The 23,481-nt window shown below is 54.2% G+C and overlaps 1 protein-coding gene across 1 annotated transcript; it reads left to right on the top strand.

Annotated features, from left to right (window-relative positions):
* Window positions 1–5,953: 5,953 nt before the first annotated feature.
* HSPA12B (heat shock protein family A (Hsp70) member 12B) lies at window positions 5,954–23,182 on the top strand. The gene is made up of 13 exons (XM_065921500.1): window positions 5,954–6,108; window positions 10,329–10,388; window positions 12,096–12,193; window positions 13,169–13,293; window positions 15,515–15,701; window positions 16,025–16,129; window positions 16,463–16,579; window positions 18,495–18,669; window positions 19,358–19,444; window positions 19,867–19,971; window positions 20,080–20,338; window positions 21,019–21,122; window positions 21,720–23,182. Exons 2-13 carry the CDS (start codon window positions 10,346–10,348, stop codon window positions 22,373–22,375), a joined length of 2,061 nt encoding a protein of 686 aa, XP_065777572.1. The 5' UTR covers window positions 5,954–6,108; window positions 10,329–10,345; the 3' UTR covers window positions 22,376–23,182.
* The last annotated feature ends 299 nt before the right edge of the window (window positions 23,183–23,481 follow it).

Raw genomic sequence — 23,481 nt, 5'->3', positions numbered from 1 at the left:
TCCTTAGGGTCAAATCAGATAGGATTACATTTTGCTATGAGTAACAGAGGTTGAAAATCAAAGGTTCAGTCGCTCAGTCAAGTCTGACTCTTTGCTACCCCATGGACTGCAGCACGCCAGGCCTCCCTGTCCATCACCAAGTCCTGGAACTTGCTCAAACTCATGTCCATCAAGTTGGTGATGCCATCCAGCCACCTCATCCTCTGTCATCCCCTTCTCCTCCTGCCTTCAATCTCTCCCAGCATCAGGGTCTTTTCCAATGAGTCAGTTCTTCACATCAGGTGGCCAAAGTATTGGAGCTTCAGATTCAGCACCAGTCCTTCCAATGAACACCCAGGACTGATCTCCTTTAGGATGGACTGGTTGGATCTCCTTGCAGTCCAAGGGACTCTCAAGAGTCTTCTCCAACACCACAGTCCAAAAGCATCAATTCTTCGGTGCTCAGCTTTCTTTATAGTCCAGCTCTATAGATTGAAAATACAAGGTCCTAAACAAAAGAGTTTCCTTCTTTCACATTTAAACATTTGCAAGTACACAGCCTTGGATGGGCACGGCCTAGATGGGCCTACCTACTCTCAAAGAGTGCCAGTCTCTTTGCCAGTTGTTTTCTGCTATCACTGGGGTGTGACTCTCAACCTTACAGTCCAACATGATGGTTAGAGCTCCATCATCCCATCAACCTTCCAGGCAAGATGGAGAAAAGCAGGATAAGGAACATGGACAGTAGGGAGTCAATAGCAATGTTTAAAGGCTGCAAGGTGCCATGGAACATGTCTGCTTTTATCTCAATAGTAAAAACTCAGTCACAAGGCCACATCTAGCAGCAAGAAAGGCTGGGAGATCTATTCTTAATGCTGGGGCATGTGCATGACTGAAAAAAGAAGATTCTATTATGAAGAAAAGGAGATTAAGTAATAGGGCAAGGGCATCCAGCACTGTCTATGGCATTCCCTCCAACTTGACAGGGCTGAAATGAAAGCATTATCTCTCCTCAACATCTTTTCTTCCTTTAGAGTCTCGGTCCTTTTCTGTATCCCTATATTCTAGCAGAAAGGCTATTCTATGGGATAGGGGTTGACAAGGGGAGGTGTCACTCGAGGAAAGTGAAGGGGTGAGCAGAGAAAGGGTTGTGCAATGAAGCTGAACTCCCAGTGGTCAAAGATCCCAAACAGAAGGTGTCCAAGTGGAGCAAGCAGGGTTGAGGTTCCTGAGCAAAGAACAAGGGTGCCTGCTGGGAAAGGAGACAAGGGAGGTTTCTCTGTACTTGAAAGCACCAGGGACACACACACCAGCCCCATCCAGTGCTAAATCTGTTGATCCCCTTCTGCCTCCTGCTCACTCCATCCTCCATGCTTTTGTTTGCAGCTTCCTCCCCTTGGAAGGCCCTTCCTGCTTTTCCACATCAAGAACTCTCTCAGTCATCTTTCACGACACAGACCACCTCCAAGAAGTCTTTCCAAGGTCCCCGTTTGGAGCCCTAATGACATCACACTGGAGAAGGGGCTGAGTTGAGCCGTGTCAGTGCAGAGTTCTGGGAGACCAGGCCAATTCTGGTGCTTTGGGGGTCATTTAGGGCAGGGTATTAGGGCGGCTCAGCACGAAGGGAGAACCCCAGGGCTCTCTTTTTATGTAGGAGAAAGTGCCAGCTGCCCATGAACAGCAGAGGCTGGGCACCATCAGGACTGATAGGCACACACTGGGCCTCCCACGCTCCCATTTCCAAAAAGGGAAATGATGCAGATGGAGGCAGTGGGCCACAGAGAGGAAATCCAGCTGGGTGGGGCAGGCAAAGTCATTCCTGGAAGGAAGCTCACACCTCAGGAATCTTGTAGAGGAACACTCCAGAGGCCTCTGTCCCAGGAGCCACCCACCTTCCATCTCCAGGGAGGGGCAGGCAGGACTGGACAACTATTCAGGAAGCCTGACTCTGAGTGCCCAGATACCATCTTCCCTTCATCAGTCTCTTGCAACATGTGGCATTGGCAAGAACACAAACTCTGAGACAGCCCACTGAATCAATCTGTGCCCTGAATCGACAGGGGTCTGAATTGGACAATGTCCTGTTTTCTCTAAGCCTCAGCTTTCTCCTCTGTAGAGTGAGGATGGACAGTCCTTCCTCACCAAGGGTGTTGTGGCAGCATAAACAGCAGGTAGTACCAGCACACCATCAGGTGCAGTTAACAGGGTACTGATGAGAGGGAAAAAAAAACAACCTCTGCCCACCTTTTCCTCCCAAGGCAGGAACACCTTCCTTCCCCCGGTATATATGGTATGTGCTGTGTGTGCATGTGTGTGTGTGGTGTGTCGGTGATGTGTCTGCCTGCCCCAAGCTCTGGGGTGGAGCAAGCAGCCAGACTCTGGCAAAAGGGAGGAGAGACAGAAGTTCTCCCCACAGCCGCTCAGTACACATAAGCTTAGGTGGGGAATGACATGTCCTAAAGACAGGCAGACATGCCCTCTGCCCTAAAACTGCCTGCTGGTGTGCGTATCAGACACCAGACAAGAGGAGCCCTGCTCTTGTCTTCCAAACCCAGACAGTTTTCCTGAAAACCACTTGGTATTGAGGCAGAAGGTAGATGGGCCACCCGCCAGGGTAAAGCAATTGGAGATTCATTCCCTACTGACTGAAAGTCCAAAGGACAATTAAGGGAGGAGACTGGCCCCTGCCTGGGCCCTCTCTGTGGTGGCTCGGACGGTAAAGAATCTGCCTGCTATGCACGAGACTCCGGGTTCAATTCCTGGGTTGGGAAGATCCCCTGGAGAAGAGAATGGCTACCCACTCCAGTATTCTTGCCTGGAGATTTCCATGAATAGAGGAGCCTAGAGGGCTAAGTCCATGGGTTTGCAAAGAGTCAGATGTGACTGAACGAGTTTCACTTCACTGGGTCCTGCCTAGACCACATATTTCTCATTCTCAAAGTCAGGAGACCTCCTAGACCATACATACACAGAAAAGCTCCTTGGAGGTCCAAGGTAGAATGATGCTAACTAATGCCAGGCTACCCTACGTCTTTTCAGTAAAATCCATCTAGGCTAAGAGATGAGTGGGCACACTTGGGAGGATCCTGATATCCCAGATATAGACTGTGAACCAGGTAAATCAACATGATTGGCCAAAGGGAACTGGGAAGAAATACCCCATAAAAGTAGTTCAAACTATTACAAGGGCACAGCTCAGGGACTCTCCCTTTAAGTCTGCCCTTGTACCTATCCACACATACTGTACTCTTTTTTCTGTTAATAAATACTTTATTTGCTTTGTTACTTTCTGTCTTTGTGGGAATTCTTTTCTGCAAAGCCGAAAGGCCAGGGCCCTTGTCACTGGCCACTGACCTAGTGGTTAGGAACTGGTGCTTTTACTGCCGCAACCCAGCCCAATCTCTCGCTGGGAACCTAAGCCCTGCTCCAAGGCATTGCAGATCAAGGTCACCCGAGATCGGTGTGGCCACAGCTGGGAGCTCTTTGAGCAGACATATCACCCACAAAAATTCCCCAGGGGCCAGTTTTTCCCAAAGAGCCCAAGTGAGGAAGGGTGCTGCCTACCGAGCAGAGCAGGCTGGGGGCTGGCCCAGGTTTAGAAGCAGAGAAGGCAAGCTGGGCTTGAAGGGCAGCAGATGGGGTTGGACTTTAGGGCTGGAAAGGGGAGCTTGAGAGGTCAGCCAACGGCAGTCCAAGCCTTGGATCACTGGCTCTTCTCCTGTAGGTAAGGGACAGTGTAGGATCAGTGAAGCAGTGGAATCAGATTTGCACTTTTGAAAGTCTCCTGCAGTTGCAAGAAAGAGATGAATGGAGGGGCAGGGCTGGGAACAGAATGGAGAGAGGGAGATCCTGAGTGCAGGCCAGAGGAGGGAGGCAAGGCCTGGAGAGAGGCTACTCCTAAGCAGATCCTGCCCCCCTCCTCCCCCACCAGGGAGGAGCAGGAAGCCAGTGAGGTCACTGGGTGCATCTCCAAGGCACTGGAGGGGAGAGAGGGAATGCAAGGGCTCAGAGAGGTCCCTTGGGGGCTCTGTGGGACCCTCATCATGCCTATCTTGGCCCAAATCTTCTGGTGGCAATTGAATTGAATTGAATCTCCCAGTGGGCAAGGATTCACTGGGATTGTTTGCTGTCTTCTTGTGTCTGACTGGAAACTGCCCAAGGGTGGGACTGCAACACATGAGGGGGCCTAAAATAGTGGGGAACAGAAGGCTCCTAAACAGAAGGGCACCAGGAGCTAAGGACCCCCACCCATGATTCTTCACTCCTGCTCAAAGCCTGCTGCCATGGCCCTCAGGAATGAGCCAGCCTGTGAAGCTGGGGGTGAGGGTGGAGGAACAAGAAAAACAAGAAGCAGGTTGTGTTTAGGAGGCTAGACCCTTTGCCCCTTCCCCTAGTGCACAGCCGCACTTCAACCCTCCCTGGCTTTTCTCAGTCTCTGCAATGAGATGAAGGTCTGCCAGCCCCCATCACATACTTGTCATACACTCACAAACAGACAAATACATACACAAAATGATGTAAGACACAGACATGCCCATATATAATACATACAGACACACAGGCACAGACACAGTCACACCGACATCCCAAGAGACATACTCACATACGGACAAAAACATATATATATATATATACACACTCACAGACACACAAAGACACACACACACATAGACACACACACAGAGACACACCAACAGAGACACACACTCTTACAGACACATTTGGAGCAGCCAGTGGAGGCTGCCAATTGAATACCTTGCTTACTGACCCGGTGCTAACATCAAAAATTGCTTGGTGCTGCACACCCCTCACCCCCAACCTCATTGCAGGGAGCCCTCTAGAGCAGTGGCCCTGACAAAAAGGGCCAAAAGATTAGAAGAGATGACACCTTAACTGAGGAGCCTTTTAGATGAACAGAGAGGAGGAAAGAAAGTAATCCAGGGAGGGAAAATAGGCCATGTCAAGGTTTGAGGGGGGGTGGGGGGTGGAGGCAACTGATGCCTAGAGAACTATGGGAGCCTTCTTTGAGGAGGGGGCTGAAGGAACAAACAAGAGGCCGGCCGCCCTAGCACAGAGAGACAAGCTAAGAAGCAACCCTTGGCCCTATTCCACCCAGGCTAGCCTCAGCCTCTGCGGGGACACATTGGGCAGAAGGAAATGGGTCAGGCCCAGGTCCTACCAGAACCAGGAGGTGTGGGGGGTGGGGCATGGGAGGTTAGCGGCCTTAGAAGGGCCTAGCAACCCAGATCTCCACTCTGTCAATCTTCTATTTGGAGGCCAGGTCCCCAGATCCTCACGAAAGCATGAGCTGGGACAGAAGGCTAGGTTAGAAAGAAGGCCAGGAGCCCTCACAGGAAAGGGGCTACGTGCTCCTTGTCGAAGCAGAATGAGTTCCGAGTGCTCCCTTTGCTAGGAGGGGGGACCCAGACTGTGAGATCGCTTCCCTCCCTGCCCCAGACTTCAGCAAGGACAGACCGAGGGCCCAGTCTGGGCTGGAAGGCCTGTCCTCACCCTCAGATTGGCTTCTTTTTCTCTGATCCTTGGAGACCAAACTAGGGATCTTGGTGGGGATGTGGTGCGGGGGTAGGTGTCTGGGTGAAGGGGCCCTGAGGGTCTGTGGCAGGGCCCTCCCTCTAGGCAGGTGGGCTTTCTAGCTGGCCCATGGTAGCCTTGGGGTGGGCAGAGGGCCCGTGCGCAGCCCGGCTGCAGGAGGCCTAGGGGGTGGTTCTGAAATTCCTCTCTTCTACCCTCTACCTCGCCTCCTCAACCTTCTTCCCTCGCGGCCCCCCGGGTGGCTGGGAAGTGGGAGGCGCAGGAGGGGCGCCGGGAGGGGCCGTGGACTGAGCCGGGCGGGGCCCCTCGGCGGAGGCCCGCGCTGCCGGCCCCGCCCCGGCCTCGCACATCTGGGCTGGAGCGCTGGCCCACCCGGCGGCGCGGCGGCGCGGCCATCCGGCCCGGGGGAGGGGGAGGGGAAGGGAGAGGGGTCGGGGCGTTGCAGGGCGGAGAGCGGGGCCGGGGCTGGGCGCACGTCGAGGGCTGTGGCCGCCGCGGCAGGGCACGGCCGCCCCACCGGCTGCGGGCCCAGCTTGCAGGCGTCTGGACAGAGGGCGAGCTGTCGGGAGGGCAGAGGTGAGTTCTGGGCAGGGCGCTGCTGGGCTCCTGGAGAGAAGGGCGCCAAGATTTGCGGTTTCATCGCGGGCTGACGGCTGAGACCCCCACCACAAACTTCCTGACCCTGGAGAACGGGACTGGGACAGAGCTGCAAGCCCCTGCCTCCAGAAGGGCTCTGGGGTTCAGGAAGGCAACTGGGGCAGCGACGGAGGGCTCCCATCCGGGCTTTGGGACCCCACACTGGTGAGGGTGGGGGTCGGAGGGGAGGGACGGTGGGGGGGGCTCGAGAGACTTCTATGTCTGGGCGTCTGCTGTGGGGCTGGGGGCTGCTCCAGGGGAGCAAGTTTGTGGAGGGACGCGGTGCTTAGGCCAGAAGGTGGAGACCCCGGGGTTCAATATGTGTGTACTTTGGGGGCGCCTGCAGGGGGAGTTCCTAGGGCCCCTGGTCTCAAAAGTTCAAGAGTGGCTGGGGTCCCACAGTGCCAGACTGTGCGCTGGCCTCATGAACAGGGACCTCTGGTTTCTCTCTGTGAGGCCAGCCTGGGAGTCCAGGTGGAGTGGGGTCTGGGCTCCCTGTGGGGGCGGTGGAGCCAGGAGGCAAAGCTAGCTTGTGTCGGGGAGAGAGGCTGGGAGGGAGGAAGCTCTAAAATATGGACTCCCTGTGAGAGTGAAGGCAGCCCTGGATCCCCCGAAAGGTAAGAGAGGTGATGGACAGCAGGAGAGCTTGGGAGGGGCTTAGGCCCTAGGCTGTGTGGGACTGAGGTTGTTTGTGAACTGGCTGCTCCCTTGATGGGGACCCAGGGGGGTGGGGCAGGATGTATGGAAAGAAAAGCGGAGGACAGGGAGGGGATGCAGGAGGCCTTTTCTGTAGCTCCCTGCCCCAGCCCAGGAGAAGGCAGCTTCCTCACCCCACAGCCTCCCTCTGGTCCCTCGCCTTGAGGGCGCCTCTCCAGAGACAGACGGGGGCAGCCCTTTGGGTGCCATTTCTGATCTGTCCCTTGGGCCCAGGTTGATTCAGTCTCTGGTTTGGAAAAAATGCCTGTGGCTTCTCTTTCTTTGCTGAATGGCAGGATGATGAGAGAGAGCAGTGGATAGGAGAGGCAGGGTGCAGGGGAAAGGCCTGTGGGGGTGTGGAGGTGAGCTGTAAAGTTGGGTGGGCTCTTTGCCTTCATGGGCAGAAGATGGGATGTGTGGTGCCCTGGACTCCAGCAAGACCACATGTCCAAGTAATCTGGTGGGGGATGGGAAGGGACATAAGGACCCAGTCTCATCACACCCAACTGAGGAAAAGATCCTTGGAGATTTTTCTCCATTGGACAAAAAGTCCTAGGCTTTTGTAGTCTGGGGAACACTGTGGGATGGGAATCTCCGGTTTCAACTCCCTACTCAGCCACACCCTGTCCTAGTCCCCAGTCAGGCTTATTGGGTCAGGGCAAAGCTGAAAATCAGAGGTCATTATGAGGCCAAGGGCTGTGGGTGAGGTTAAGGGACAGACCAGAGGTGGGATTAAGTGTCTGTTTGTGCGAAGGGCAGGGGTCAAGCTGGGGCCAGGGTTTAGCCTGCTCTTGTAGCCAGGAAATGGTTACTTTCTGTGTAAACCAAACTGCCCCATTCAATTATTCTCAAACCCATAAGCATCACCAGTCTGAAATTAGTGGACCCCTGGGGCAGGGTTCTACCACCCCCCATTTCCAGCTGCAGACCCTGCCCAGATGTAGTGTTTGGGAGTGGAGGTTGTCCTGAGTCCCATGATCAGCATTCTCCCTAAATGTTTCTGGTAAATGGGTGTGTATGCGTGGTAAGGATGTCCCAAAGAAATATGGGGCATGGATGCATGCTTGTGTGGGTGCCACCTGCTTCTGCCTCCACCTCTCAGAGAATCAGCAGGATCCTCCTTTTTTAACACAAATTGATTCAGGGCCTCCCTCCCTCTCTAAAGAACTCAGAATGACTAGAATAAAAGTCTCAATAGGACCAAAAATTCTGACAAGAGAAACTTTAGAATCCATATTATGAAGGGAAAGAACACTGCTCACATCTGCCTTTTAATCAGCTGCCTTTCTTTCGTCCTTGGACTTGACCCTCACAAGCCCCTGCGTGATCTGTTTTACAGGAAAGGGCACTGAGGCATGGAGAGGTAACCAGATGCACTCCAGCCCGGTGTCCTTAAGGTGCCTAATAGGCCGTTGCCGAGTATCAGAGCACTCAATGTGTCACAGGCTCAGAGATAAGAGCTGGGGTAATTATAGACAATGGTTTGGACAAGGAATCAGCTTAGAATGACAACCCCTGAGTCTTTTTTTCTTGGTTATTCTAGATTGTTTCTGCTCCAAATACAATATCCTTGGTTGAGAAAATCCATTCATTGAGCAGTGTTTCCCCAGCACTTAGCTGTAGAACCTGGCTGGAAGAAAGGTTCAATGTTTTTGCTGATGAATCGAAACAACTTATAAATAACGGCTGCCATCATCTCTCCTGTGGCCTTGATCCAGCCTTTGTTGGTAAATGTTTTTCAGTCCTCTCCCCAAGAGGGAGAAAAATCCGTTTTGCAGTTTGCCAGCTTGTATGGTGTAATCACCATGGCTGATTTCAAGCTATCAATGTGATGTCAATAAATGCAACATTGAGAAGAGATGCACAGAATCAGCTCTTGGGAGCTGGCGGACAGAAGCTCAAGTTCCTCTCATCTTAGAAAATAAAATCCTGTCCTCCCCTCCTCAAGCTTTATTTTCTTCCAGGTAATACACACATCACCTCCTGATTTCAGCTGCACTAGCGGGAAGTGCTAGCTGTTCTCTCATCCTCTGCTCCCTCCTTGCCTACCAGACTCCCACCCCACTCCTTCATTCCACCAAAATGCCCTGGGCCTTTAAAACATTAAATCTGGTGTTTCCAGTCTCAGCTAAAAATCTCTGAAGGATCTAGCTTCGTGGCCTTCTCTTATCAAGATCTTCATGAAACCATAGCAGGCATCCCTGTCTCCCTGGCTCAACCTTCCTCCTGGCAACCTTTATTCAGAGCTTCTCCTTCTTTCCCTTCCCCCACGCTACTCTGCCAAACCTCCTGTGACAATGACTCCAAACACAAATCTCCACCTCGGAATTCTCCCTGACCTCTAGGTCATATGTCACCTGACTCCTTGGTCTGTTTTCTTAGCAGTTTCAAAAACTGCACGGGGAACACTGCCCCTTTCCCCCTGCCAGGTTGCCCTGCTGCAGTATTTTCCATCTGCTTGCTTGGACCAGTCAGTCCAAGAAGAACACCTTCTTTTTCCTAATCTCCCATGTCCAATCCAGCCAACTTCTGTCAGGCTTGTTGATTTTAACTTCTAACTTAAATGTGTGCACTTATGTCTCAAGACACGCAGTCATCATCTGCTGCCTGGAGCACTATTGGCCCCTGTTTTCATGTTGTCTTGTTGCAGTCCATACTTCCATGCAGCCAGGTGGGATTTTTAAAACAGATTTAGTCATGCGCCTGTCTCCACTTTGCCACTTCAAACCCTTCAGGATTTGCCCTTGTCGTTCATATAAAACCAGATCTAAAATTGAGTCCACCAGGATCTGCCTGCATGGTAAGCCTAGCCCAACCCCTCTCTCCAGCTTTGTCATGCTACTCTTTCTGCCCTGCTTGTATCCATCATAGCACCATTTGTAATCTCAGATTCAGGTACATGATTATCTGACTATGAATGATTTCTCCACCAGGCTATGGGCCCCCAGGACAGGAACAGTGTGTCTCTGGGTCACTGATGTCCCACAGCATCTGGCAGAGAGTGGGCACCTGAAAACACTTAGGAGCATCCTGGTTCCAACAAAGCAACTGTTAAAAAAAGACATTTCTGAGGGACTTCCCTGCAGTCCAGTGGTTAGGACTCCGTGCTTCCACTGCAGCAGGCCCTGGTTCAGTCTCTGCTCGGGGAACTAAAATTCTGCAAGCCAGGTGGTGCAGCCAAAAAAAAAAAAAAAACACATTTTTGAGACAAGCTAGGACTGTGGGATTGAGCACTGGATTAAGGAATTACTACTGATTTTATTGGACACGATAGTGGTGTTGTGGCAATGTCTTTTTAAAAATCCGTATCTGTTGGAGAGATAAGTTAAAGAATTTATAGGTCAAGCAACATGATGTCTGGGACTTGCTTCAAAGAACTCCAGCTGAAAGTAAATAAATAATTATTCCGTAAGGGAACAAAGGAATAAATAAATGCCATTCTGCTTGTCCATTCTTGTTCATAGCTACAGGGCCTGCAAAGATGCTGGCTGTCCCGGAGATGGACCTACAGGGGCTGTACATTGGTAAGACCTGCCCCCTCACCTCCATCTAGGCCCACTGTCCCTGTCACCCCAGCACTCAGACCAACCCCTAGTCTGTCCACGTGCCTCTCTCAGCAGAGGCTCCTGAGAGCCATTCTGTGAGTGTGTGTGCACGGGGCGGGTTAGTGAAACAGGACTATGTATGTGAGTGTGTGTGTGTGTGTGTGTGCGTGTGCACACTCTGCAAGCCTGTTCATGGGACCCCCGAGTGTCTACAAGTATGAATATGCAGGGCAGGCCTGTGTGCACAGGGCTGTATGGGTGTGCATGTGTTTTGTGCAGGGTGTGTGTGTAGTATGTGTGAGTGTGTGTCCCTGCCTGTCTGTCTAAGGGCAGCTCTCTGGGCACAGGGTCTCAAGTGAGAGTGTGTGTATATCTGCACAGAACTCTGTGCATGCACGTCTGGCCAGGTCTGGGAGCAGGCTCTGGGTTTTGTGCAGGGGAGGGAGGCCAGGCGGCAGGACAGACACGCCTCAGGAAGTCCACTCACAAAGACCTGGTGGGCTGGGCCTTCCTTCCTGCCTCCCTTCCCAGGCTCAAGCCACAGCAGCTTGGCCCGAGCCTGCACCGGTAGGCTAAGAAAAAGGGCCTCTGGAAGTGTGACCACCGCGTCCTTGCCCCTCCAGCACTGCAAGACAGATGCCAGCCCTCTGCAGGCACTTCCTAGAGTCCCCTTCATGCCCCCCCCCTCACATATGTTCCCAGGGTACCCCAAGGCCAGGGTGGCCTGGGACTTGTCAGGGCCCCTTGGCTGTGGCTGAGGGAGTAGAGGCCCCAGCCCTGGCTCAGCCTAAAGCTAGACAGGCCTGTTTGATTTGCCAGTGTGTCTAAATGCCAGACCCCACCAATCTCCCTGGCCAGCCTCCTGTCCCCACACACAGATCTCAGGGCAGCCCCAGTGCTCTGCACAGGGGCCTCAGCAAAGGCCGGTGTGGTGGTGTTGGGCCACCAGCCCATACCTGGGGGATGTCCAGCCAGGCAGGCCCTCCTGCCTCCTGAACTGCCTGAGCCTCCCAGCCAGCTGCCTTCTGGGGGCTGCACTGCTTCCTCCCACTAAAGGTTCAGGTCTGTGCATGTTGTGGGGGAGGGGAGCTTGGAATCTGCCCTCCTCCTGTGGTTAAACGCATCTCCGCTCAGGGCTGCTCAGCGCAGTGCTGGGCCTGTCCATGACCCTTGGGGGCAGAGGGTTAGTAGGAGAGGCAATTCCCCCAGGTCCTGATGAGAACATGAGGCTGAACTTAACGGGGAGAGGGGCTGCTCCACCTCCCACTCAGGTCTGTAGTTCCCCCACCTCTTCTGGTTTCTCCATCCTCACCCAGGAGCTTACCTGCCCCTCTCTCCTGCCGTTCTATCTTTGGACTCAGTCCTGCCCACCCCCCACAATGCTTCTCTATCCCTCCCCTTCCCCGCGGTGTCTGACGGGTGCTGAAGAAGGCAGTGAGTCCTAGGTGAAGTATGAGTCACCCTTCAGGAATAGGTCGCCTCTAACTGATAACGGGCCCTGAACCCAGGTATCCCCCAACCCCACCTCAGTCCTGTCCTTCCTACCTTCCCTCCCTAGTCCTTCTTCCCCAGCAGGGTACCCCTCACCTTGGCCCGGCAGTGACTGATGGAGAACCCCCACACCCAGGACCTAGCCAGCAGCCCCTTACCCTGATTGTACCAGAGTGACCTGTCCTCTCTTTTCAGGCTCCAGCCCACAGCGGTCTCCAGTGCCCAGCCCACCTGCCTCCCCAAGGACCCAGGAAAGCTGTGGCATTGCCCCTCTCACACCCTCACAGTCCCCAGTAAGCCTAGGCCAGGGCTTGGGGTGGTGGGGGGCATGGGTGGTGGGGAGGGTCACACTGGTGTCTAGAAGAGCTCGCAAGTCTGGGCTGGGAATACCACCATGCCTCCTGCCCTATATACTCATGTTCTCCCCAGACGGGTTAGCCTTATGACCTTGGACTATAGGAGTGACAGTTTTACTGAGATGAACCCCCTCCAGGATGACATCCAGGAACCTTTGCCACTAGCCTGCCTTGGCAGGTGTACTTCTGAGCAACTAGTTTTGTAGGTCCTCAGAGCACTGGGCCTCCCAGACTTGCTTCCCCTCCTGTCAACCACAGCCCCACCTTATTAAAAGATACATCTAGGGAAGAGGAGACACATGGCTAAAAAATAGTTTGGAAACTGCTAGCTTGAAATATCTAAGACATAACCATCACCCCCAAATTCCCTAAGTCACCCTACCCAGGGTGGCCTCACCCTAGTGATCCAGCCTGGGGACCCCCTTGTTCTCAGGGAGCCCAGTCCTAGCCTGGGAGAAGGTAAGGACCACTCTGGGGCACACGCATGAGGTTCTCTTCTCTGCCACAAAACTGGACAGAGTCAGGCTATTTCACTGTGGCCACAAAGAGCAGGAGGGTCTCATATACACAGGTCCATGTGCTATGAAGCTGCTCAGGGCAGCAAAACTGCTTCCAGCTGGGCCCAGGCTTGAAATGATGAAAGATGGGGCTGGGGCTAAGGCAGCCCAGGCAGAAGGGCAGGGAAGTAGGAACTTGAGCTCAAAACTTCATGGGGCTACCTGAGAGGCCTTGGGCTTTCTGAGCAGTTAGCAACTCAAGGGCTCAGCCTGGAGCTTAGGAGGGGAGAGAAATCAGGCAGGAGGTCGGTGGGGGTGGGCCAGGGCTGGTCTGGACCACAGCCAGGGGTGAGGACTTCCACGTACAGCCAGCCTGGCCCTCTGGCTGCTTCCTGACTAGGTCTTACACTTGCAGAAGCCTGAGGCCCGAGGCCCTCAGCAGGCCCCCTTCTCCGTGGTCGTGGCTATCGACTTTGGCACCACATCCAGTGGCTATGCCTTCAGCTTTGCCAGTGACCCTGAGGCCATCCACATGATGAGGTGAGAGTGGCTGGACTGGGAGATTGGTTGGGGGTAGTCCTGCACCCTGGGAGAGACCTAGTCCCAGAAGTACTGTCACTAAGGAGAAGTACTGTCACTAAGGGGTCTTCTCAGAGAAGCTTTCCAGCCCTAGTCTGGGCTCCCTACTGGGGCAAAAGTTTGGAGAATGGGACCCAGGTCTGGGCCCTCAGCCCCAGTTGGGGCAGTTCTTTGACCTCTGCAAGAAAATGTTGGGCTTCACTTTTTATTTTCAATTTTTTATTATTTTTTCTAGGTTAGTCATAGGGATACACATGTATGCACAAATATGTGGTTTTAAAATAAAACATACAACTTGCTTTACGCTTTCAGCACTATTTTGTAGATGTCTCATGTGAATATGGAGAGAGCCACCATTTTCTTTTCATTGTTGCACAGTATTCCGCAGTTCGGATGTATCATAATTTATTCATTCTTCTATTGATGGTTTTCAGGAAGTTTTTCCTTCTAAGTTTTTTCATTACAAAAAGCGTTGCAATGAATACTCTTCCTTGGAAACTTGTGCTGGAATTTCTATGTGGTAGGTTCCTAGAGGCAGTCCTAGGTTCAGCATCTCAAATGAAATACAAGGAAATGAAGGACTAGAGAGGTTAGCTGAATTGACAAGTCACACAGTTGTCATGAAAGAGCTGTCTGAAAAAATCCATTCTGATGAATTTTGTTGAGTTTTGTTTGAACAAAACATTTGTTTGATACCTTCCTTCAGGCCTCAAGACCCTGATCCTTTGAATGTATCTTAGTGAGACTGTAGCCTGTAGGTGGAAGATGCCAAAGCTCCCAACTCAGACTGGGATGGAGGATCAGCAGGCTTCACCAGGGCCTGGGAGGCTATATGGAAAGACAGCCAAGGGTCACTGTCCCAAAGATACAGGGGACTTGACCTGCATGAATGTGGACTGTCCTTCCCCTTTCTCTGCTCCCTCTATATCCATGTGAGGCCACAAAGGCCCTAGGACCTTAGAGTTCTCTAGGAGCTGAATGGCATCCCAGCTTGTCAGCACACACAGCTGAGGCCACGCTGGGCCTGTTGCTAGGGCTGAGGACACGTGAAGGGATACTGTGGAGAGGATAGTCACAGGAGTGACTAGGGGACATCCTGGCCTCCTCCCAAGCCCTTCCCACTCCCACTAGCCACCAAGCCCCATCATTTCTATCTCCCTAATATCTCTGTAATACCCATCTACTTCTTCCACCACTCGCACCCCTGAGTTCAGCCCCACCCTCTCTCACTTGAATGACTGCAATATCCTCCCTGGTTTCTCTTCTCCACCCTCCCTCTCCTCCACTCTGTTGCTACATGGGGACCAGAGACATTTCTAAAGGCAAATGTGGTCATGCTTCTTCACTCCCTTAAAACCCACCAAGACAGAATTCTGGTATGACATTTGATACTCCTTAGTTGATCTTAACATTGCTGCTTTGAGTCAACTTACAGCTAGTTCTCCCCACTCTTTGACACCTCTATAAACTTGCACATGCTCTTCCTTCTCCCTGGATTCTTAATTCCTTCCCCCAATGGATGCAATGGTGAGCTTGGCCTAAAGAAGTCAGGGCATCAGAAAAGGCAGAGGAAGGGGAGGAAGGATTTACCAGGCCAATGACCTGGGCAGTGAGTTGTGGAGGTCCAGATGATGACAGCATACAGGGAAGTTTGGAATCTCAGGTTTTGGGGGCCTGTTGAAGGTGCAGTCAGCTGGGGTGTAGCTGCTGAGGTGGGCCAGACAGGAATGATCATAGAGCTTAGCTATGTGGAAGATGGCCTAGAGGAGGGCATCCAGCTGGCTTGGAAAAGGCCTCTGCCAGGGTCCTGGAGAGACACATCAGAAGGCCAGACAAGGCAGATGGATGATGGCCTGCTACTACTTGTTAAAAGGACAGGGAGGTGAAATCAAATGATGTACTTCATGGGAGGGAGCAGAAGCTGAGGATATCGGATGGGACCCATGGCTCCATGGATAGAGATGATCCCATGAGCAACATTTATGGAGATTTAAGTGGATGCCAAGCACCATATTCACAAGAACCCTAAAAGGTAGGTACCGTTATTATTCCCGTTTTACATATGGAGCCTGGGGAAGCCAAGTGAGCTGCCTGAAGTCACACAGCTGGTCCCAGAGCCAGCACCCGACCCCATGAAGGGACGATTACTTCTGACCACACTGACAGCCTTCTGCCTCCACAGGAAATGGGAAGGTGGGGACCCAGGTGTGGCCCACCAGAAGACCCCTACCTGCCTGCTGCTGACCCCAGAGGGTGCCTTTCACAGCTTTGGCTATACAGCCCGAGATTACTACCACGACCTGGACCCTGAGGAGGCTCGTGACTGGCTCTATTTCGAAAAGTTCAAGATGAAGATCCACAGTACCACCGTGAGTCACATTCTGGCTCAGGGCCCAGCTCCAGCCAGGAAGGCAGGGCTAGGAGGGAAAGCAGGGAGGGAGACCTCATGGAGGGTGGGCAAAGCTAAAAGGTGAGGGGGGCCCGGAGGCGGAGTTTGAACAGAAGGGATGGAGGCATGACCATGGGGTGTGAAAGGGTAAGGAGAAGGGCTGGGGAGAAGAACTGCCGTGAGATTAGAGCCAGAGTGGGACAGTACCAAAGAGGGGAGCACAGGAAATGGGGTTAAATGTAAGAGGTTGTCAGAAAATGGAGAGCTGTGGCCTCCTACAGAGTTGCCCTGTGTCCCTGCCAGGATCTCACTTTGAAGACCCAGCTAGAAGCAGTAAATGGAAAGAAAATGCCTGCCCTGGAGGTGTTCGCTCATGCCTTGCGCTTCTTCAAGGAGCATGCCCTTCAGGTGCGCTGTGACCCTCTCTGCTTACTGGGGTGGACAACCCCCAGGTCCATCCTTTCCCCTCAGCCCATCCACTGAGTAGCCACTGTCAGAAGACAGGGGTCATCTTCTCCAGTCCTCTGCCTTCCTATCTGGTAGAGCCTGCATCAGCTATCTGGTAGCCCTGCATCAGGTGTTGGGGAGGTGGTGGTGGTGGTGGTGGGAAAGGGGGTGTTAAGATTCTCCCAAGTCAGCTGGGAAGTTCTTCCTCAGGCCTGATTAGCTCCTCCAGCTCCTGTAAGGACACTCCCCTCAGACCAAGCCAGCCCTTCCCTTCACTGCCCCATCCTGCTCCAGGAGCTGAGGGAGCAGTGCCCGTCACTGCTGGAGAAGGACACTGTGCGCTGGGTGTTGACCGTACCTGCCATCTGGAAACAGCCAGCCAAGCAGTTCATGCGGGAGGCTGCCTACCTGGTGAGAACATGCCGGCAGAGTTGTGGGTGTTGCTCGGAAGGGCCCCGGGCATGGCGCCATACCCTCATTCATACACCACCCTTGGGACCACAGAGGCATCGTGTAAAGACTGCCAACCCCACCCTGCTGGGCATTTTGGAGGGTTGTTGCCACCAAGAGAGGGGGTGGTGGGCCTGTGGGAACAGAGAGCTGAGGGACAAGGGACAGCCCAGGCCAGCTTAACCAGTGTCTGAATGCAGGTTTCCTAGAAGCAGAGTCCAAGATGGGAATTCTTATGCATGTGGTGTATTGAAGGACTCTCAGATGAAAGGGGAGTGAGGAAAGCAGGACAGGAGAAACAGCTGAACAGGGATGGGTCTCATCTGAAGTCTAGCCTCAGCCTGATCCCATGGAGAGCTCTGGAGGGAGAATGTACCCTAGGGTTAGCCACAGGGAGGCAAGAGGGGTGGCTTTTGGTCCATCCTTATCAGTCTGTCACTGGTAACTGGTCGGGTTAAGCCCCCCCAAATGAGGTAGTTCCCATTCAGCTGAAGGCAGTTCTCCAGAGAAGGGGCAATGGGGAACTGATAGGCAACACTCACAGGAGCTGGGCAGGACACCAGGAACATCCACTGTAGCCAGCATCAGTATTTTTACCACAGCCCCAACCATTTTAAGTTCTTGAGTAGAGGAAATAAGACCGTGAAACTATGAAGGGAGGTGATTTGGGCCAATGTTTGCTGATCTTCCTACCATAAGAGAGGCCCAAAGTTCTGGAGAAAGGGGGACTGCAGCTCAGGCACCCCCCCCCCCGCCCCCAGTGGAGATGGGAAGGTTGGAGGGGGACTCATTGTTTCATCCTGCCCCTGAAACTGGGGCCAGGGGTGGGGGGACACCCGAGGATTTCCAAAAGCAATCTCAGGAATTCCAGTGCACCCAATCTCAGGAATTCCAGAACCCCCAACCCCCCAGAAGCATACCTTTTCCTAGGTGTCAAATCCGCAGGTGCCCTCACTTGTCTCTGGAAGGAGCTAACCCCAAGGCCAGTGGGCATCCATCCCCCTTTCAGAGACCAGAGTGAAAGCATGGCCGTGCCCAGTCAGAACAAATGCCCCCACCCCAGTAGCCCCCTGCCAGTTTGCCCACCCTGCCTCCTCCCACACTGTTCCCTGGCTGTCAGTTCAGAAAGGGCTGGCCCTGGGCAGGAAGTCTTGATATCCGCCTAGCCCATCCCCCCACCTGGTCAGAATCTGAGGAACCCCACGAAACCATAAAGTATTTCCTATGGGGATCCCCTGTCCTGATGCAGGAAGTAACAGAAAGTGTTTTTTTCCCCCTAGCTCGCTTGCCTTGGTGCCTGAAATTTCACTGCTAAAGTGTCTTTTCTTCTATATCACATTCCTTGGGAACAAAGTTCTCAAGAGAGTGGGGAAGCCCATGGTCACGGTCCATTACCAGTGAAGAAAGGGCGTTCAGTGAGCTAAAGGGGACTCCCCCACCATCCCCTCTGATTGATGCTCTGGCCATTATACCCCCTAATACACTGTACTGGAGTCTCCACTAACCCCCTCAGCCAGTGGTCAGCTGCTAACCCAGGACTTGTGAAGGGGACCTTCCTGCAGCCCAGGGCCACCTTGGGCAGCCTGGGGCAGATCCCAGGTGCTCTAGGTTTTCACTCAGTCTAAGGTCCCTCCCTGCTGGGCAACCCCATGGCATCCTTGGCCACAGCCATTCCTCCCACCCCAAGCCTGGTCATAGGGTGGCTCTGAGACAGCTCCAAATCTGTGCAGCATGGAAGGGCCTTGAGAGGCCTAGCGTGAGTGCACTATAATGGGGAGGAGATAGGAGCCCCACAAGCCCTGGTTGCCTGCCCTGAGGTGCCATTTAGTGTGATGCCTGGTCCATGATGCTCCCCAACCCTGCCAACCACCATCAGGCTGGACTAGTGTCGAGAGAGGATGCAGAGCAATTACTCATCGCCCTGGAGCCTGAGGCTGCCTCTGTCTACTGCCGCAAGCTGCGTCTGCACCAGCTCGTGGATCTGAGTAGCCGAGCTCCAGGCAGAGGGTGCCTGGGTGAGCGCCGCTCCATCGACTCCAGCTTCCGTCAGGGTGAGCCAACCCCAGGGGTGGTGCCTAGGGGTGGCCATGGAGGCAGGCACTGAAGACTATACTGTGCCCTAGAGTAGCACTGTCTGAGGATGGTAAGATTCAATCCAACCCTGAATCTGAGGTGGTGGGGGAGTAGGGGTCGGGGTGGGGCTAGGGGTGGTGACAGCCTACCCTAGAAAGAGGTGCTGGGGTTACTGACAAAGGTACTCTGAGCTGAAGGTGGAGGTCTTCAGCTTTCCCTTAAACAGCTACTGAATCAGTTTTCCCTCCCATCCTGGCGTGTCAACTGTCCCCCGACCCCCACTAGCCCCAGGCTCCTGCTGCCAGGACTAAGTGCTGAGACTGCTGTAGTCAACCTTCCATGATAGGGACAGGTCTCAGGATCTCCCCTCCTCCCCAGTTCCTCTGCTGCTGCTGCTGCTAAGTCGCTTCAGTCGTGTCCGACTCTGTGCGACCCCATAGATGGCAGCCCACCAGGCTCCGCCGTCCCTGGGATTCTCCAGGCAAGAACACTGGAGTGGGCTGCCATTTCCTTCTCCAATGCATGAAAGTGAAAAGTGAATGTGAAATCGCTCAGTCGTGTCTAGACCTTCCTAATTCTGATTTTGCCATGGCCTGAGCCCCTCTATATTAAGGCAAGGTCTTGCAGCCTCCTGACCTCACTGTCCTGCTGTCCCTCAACACTCAGCCCGAGAGCAGCTTCGAAGATCCCGCCACAGCCGGACATTCCTGGTGGAGTCGGGTGTTGGAGAACTGTGGGCCGATATGCAAGCAGGTGGGGGAGGGAGGGGAGATGGAGGGATATTCCTTGGGCCCTGCGGGATACCAGCTACTGAAGGTGGGAAAACATTCCTGAAGTCAGCTCTATCCTCTAGGAACCCTGCCCCTTCCAACTCCATAGCTATACCTAAACTGGTAGTCCCCCTCACCATCACTTGCATTCCCACCCCGACTCACAGCCATGCCACTAACCCCCATTCCTCCAGAGGATTCTCTGCAGATGGAGTTGCAGAACCCTGGAGCCACTTTCCCTCACACCTTGTGCCCCTACCTGGTGACCTGAAGCCCCTTTCAACCGTAACCCCCACAGCCCTGCAGACAGGGCTCAGGACCTGGGGCCGGGCTGAAGGCTGGTTGAGTCTCCAGAGGGTCTAGAGCTAAACGGCCACAAGTGTGTGCTCATGCTTGCCCCCACAGGAGATCGCTATGTGGTGGCAGACTGTGGGGGAGGCACAGTGGACCTGACGGTGCACCAGCTGGAGCAGCCCCATGGCACCCTCAAGGAGCTCTACAAGGCGTCTGGTGAGTAGCCAGGCCGTGCCCTTGGTACCCAGAGTGCCCTTGCCCTGCCAGCACCTCCTGGCAGTGGAATGAGCACTGTTGCCCTCTTCCTCCTCTGCTGGACGCTAGGCGGGCCCTGCGGCGCGGTGGGCGTGGACCTGGCTTTCGAGCAGCTGCTGGGCCGCATCTTTGGTGAGGACTTCATCACCACCTTCAAAAGGCAACGTCCAGCAGCCTGGGTGGATCTGACTATAGCCTTCGAGGCCCGGAAACGCACTGCAGGCCCACACCGTACAGGGGCGCTCAACATCTCCCTACCGTTCTCCTTCATTGACTTCTACCGTAAGCAGGGAGGCCACAACGTGGAGACAGCCCTGCGCAAGAGCAGGTGAGTGTGGGGACTGCCCCTACAGGGGAAGGCAGTAGGGGATCCACTTGATCTGGCCCAGGCACAAGTCATGCCAGCCCAGGTGGAGGCAGGGGGAGGAACATGAGTATCCCAGCTGAAATCTGCAGCCCAAACTGAGGCAAGAGGATCATGAGCCCCCAGGGAAAAGCCAGTCTCTATCTCCTATTCCCCACAGCTGTACATACACACACACACACCCCTACCTATCTCCTTTTCCATACACACACACACACATCCCCACACACACCCCTACCTATCTCCTTTTCCATACACACACACACACACACACCCCATCTCCTTTTCCATACACACACACACCCCTATCTCCTTTTCCATACACACACACACACACACACACCCCTATCTCCTTTTCCATACACACACACACACACACACACACACCCCTACCTATCTCCTTTTCCCTACAGCCATACGTACTCACACACACACCTGCCAGCCAACCAGTCTGTGTTCCTCTGCTCGGGGCAAAAGGAGACTTCTCTCCTGGGACCTCATGTCTGGACCTGGAACAGACCTGAGCCTAAAGCCCCTGCAAGTGTGGTTGGCACAATACAGAATGTGCCTAGGTACTTCGGCCTGGAATAGAAGTAGGACCTGGGCCCTGACCCATGGGCCTGTGCCTCCTTCACCATCTACAGCGTGAACTTCGTGAAGTGGTCCTCACATGGGATGCTCAGGATGTCTTGTGAGGCCATGAATGAACTCTTTCAGCCCACCGTCAGCGGGATCATCCAGCATATAGGTGAGTGCTTGAGCTTGGGTCGTTCATTCACCTTAGCATACACACCCACATGCGAGAGTATTTTCCCCTATTAGTACCTGGAAACCTCCCCAAATCCATACACTGGATTGAGACCCAGAATCATCAGGAATACCTGAAGGATGTAGTGCCCTGGGGATTAATATAGGAAGATGTGTAGTCTTGCCAGGTTAAAGTAACTCTAGTGGCTGACTCCCCAAGTAGTATTAGGTCTTCCCCAAACTGTTATCACAGTGATTTCAATAAGTTTAAGTATCTAGAGAGTAAGTACAATGTCTTGCATGCAGTAGGCATTTAATACATGTAAATTCACACCCTTACTCAAGGCCTCCACAGTGTAGTGGGAAAGCTAGATAGTGTTGAGGAAGCAGAGGCCATGAGGATGGCAGAGTCCCTCATGAAAGTGCTCTGTGTTTTTCTTCATCCAAACCAGGCTAAGGTTTTATAGTGAAATGGTTAGTTCTCGGTGCCCCAGGGATGCAGGAGGGCAGAAGGGAAGCACCAGTGGCTGCGCAGCGGTAGCCTCAGGGGCCCACGCCCCGTCCGTCTTCCTTACCCCCTCCCCACCCGTCCCCGCAGAAGCACTGCTGGAGCGCCCTGAGGTGCAGGGTGTCAAACTGCTGTTCCTGGTGGGCGGCTTCGCGGAATCGGCTATGCTGCAGCACGCGGTGCAGGCAGCTCTGGGCGCCCGCGGCCTGCGTGTGGTGGTTCCGCACGACGTAGCCCTCACCATCCTCAAAGGCGCAGTGCTTTTTGGGCAGGCGCCGGGAGTGGTTCGGGTGCGTAGATCGCCGCTCACTTACGGCGTGGGCGTGCTCAACCGCTTCGTGGCTGGTGTTCACCCGCCTGACAAGCTGCTGGTTCGTGACGGTCGCCGCTGGTGCACCGACGTTTTTGAGCGCTTCGTGGCCGCCGAACAGTCGGTGGCCCTGGGCGAGGAGGTGCGGCGCAGCTACTGCCCAGCGCGCCCGGGACAGCGGCGAGTGCTCATCAACCTATACTGCTGCGCCGCGGAGGACGCGCGCTTTATCACCGACCCAGGAGTGCGCAAGTGTGGCGCGCTCAGCCTGGAGCTTGAGCCAGCCGAGGGAGGCCCCGACGCCGCTGGAATGCCCCCCGGCCGCCGCGAGATCCGCGCTGCCATGCAGTTTGGCGACACTGAGATTAAGGTCACCGCCGTCGATGTCAGCACCAATCGCTCCGTGCGCGCCGCCATCGACTTTCTTTCCAATTGAGGGCGCAGTGCCAGCACCCCCTCGACCCAACAAAACTTTTGGCCCAGGGCTGGGGCAGATAAGTCCACCCTGTTTCCCGCCATCCTGCCTGGGGGGAGATGAGGTCGCAGGAGGGATGGGTGGGGACACATCCAGAAACTCAGGCTTCGGGATTGGGCCTCAGTCCTCTGATGGAAAGGCTGAAGGGCGCTTCCAAGGACTGAGGTCAAGGAGACTTAAAAGGTTTGCAAAGGCATCCCCACAGGGAGCACGTGGTCCTGAAAGCAGGCTGCGTCAGAAGGCTTGACCCTTGGTCTGAACTAGGGGCCAGGGTGGGAGTGGGGGGTGAGGGTGGGGGTACAGCTGCGGGCAGGGCAGCAAGAGGGAGGAGGTTGTGCAGGGTCTGGAGCCGAAGGGCAGAGTGCTCTGGCTGGCTCAGCCTGCATAGGGAGCCAGGCAGGACAAGGACCGAAGCTGACAGGAGAGGGACAGAAGTAGCAGGACCTACCTTCCTGGGTGTGGTGCTGACCACCGAGTATGAATGCTGATTGTAGAAAGGGCAGTAGCAGGCTATGAGAAGGGTACAGGCAAGGGGGGAGTGGGATAACATGCTGAGGGGGGCTTTCCTTTCTATCTGAGAAGGCCCCAGGGGCAGCCTGGGAATGATCCGCATACTCTCAGGTCATGGAGAGGGAGGAGAGTAGGGAGGACAGAAAGAGCACTGGTCCCAGCTCTGACATCAGGATAGTGTGCCTGCCCTCCTGTGACATGCAGCAGTCCCACCTGCCTGAGAGCCCTAAGGTGACAATAAAGCTCACGGTGAAACCATGGCCTCCTGGTATCTCACAAGGGGGGACTCCAATAGTGGAGTAGTGGAAGGGGGCTGGGTTCTTCTACAAAGGCAGGTTTTCAGCTGTGCATGGAGCTGTGAAATGACTAGAAAGGAGTGCTGCTGTCTCCCATCAAGCCCTCCAAACAACACCCCACTCCACAAGACCCCTCTGTGACCTGGGTGGAAGGCCCCTCCCCGTGCAGGCTTTGTTGTCTTGGCAGGCCAAAAATGCCCCCACCCACACATACCTCTTTTGGGGTTAGGTGCTATAATACCACAAAGAAACTCTGCTTCC

This window comes from Muntiacus reevesi, chromosome 2 (genome assembly GCF_963930625.1).
Source record: "Muntiacus reevesi chromosome 2, mMunRee1.1, whole genome shotgun sequence".
Classification (NCBI taxonomy): domain Eukaryota; kingdom Metazoa; phylum Chordata; class Mammalia; order Artiodactyla; family Cervidae; genus Muntiacus; species Muntiacus reevesi.
The sequence above is the reverse complement of the archived record's forward strand: the minus strand, read 5'-3'. Positions and strand labels throughout refer to the sequence as shown.

Coding starts and splice junctions, on each gene's coding strand:
- HSPA12B (XM_065921500.1), top strand. CDS start 10,346: ATGCTGGCTGTCCCGGAGATGGACCTACAGGGGCTGTACATTG. Junction 16,130..16,462: donor TCAAGGAGCATGCCCTTCAG/GTGCGCTGTGAC, acceptor ATCCTGCTCCAG/GAGCTGAGGGAGCAGTGCCC. Junction 20,339..21,018: donor ACAGCCCTGCGCAAGAGCAG/GTGAGTGTGGGG, acceptor CACCATCTACAG/CGTGAACTTCGTGAAGTGGT.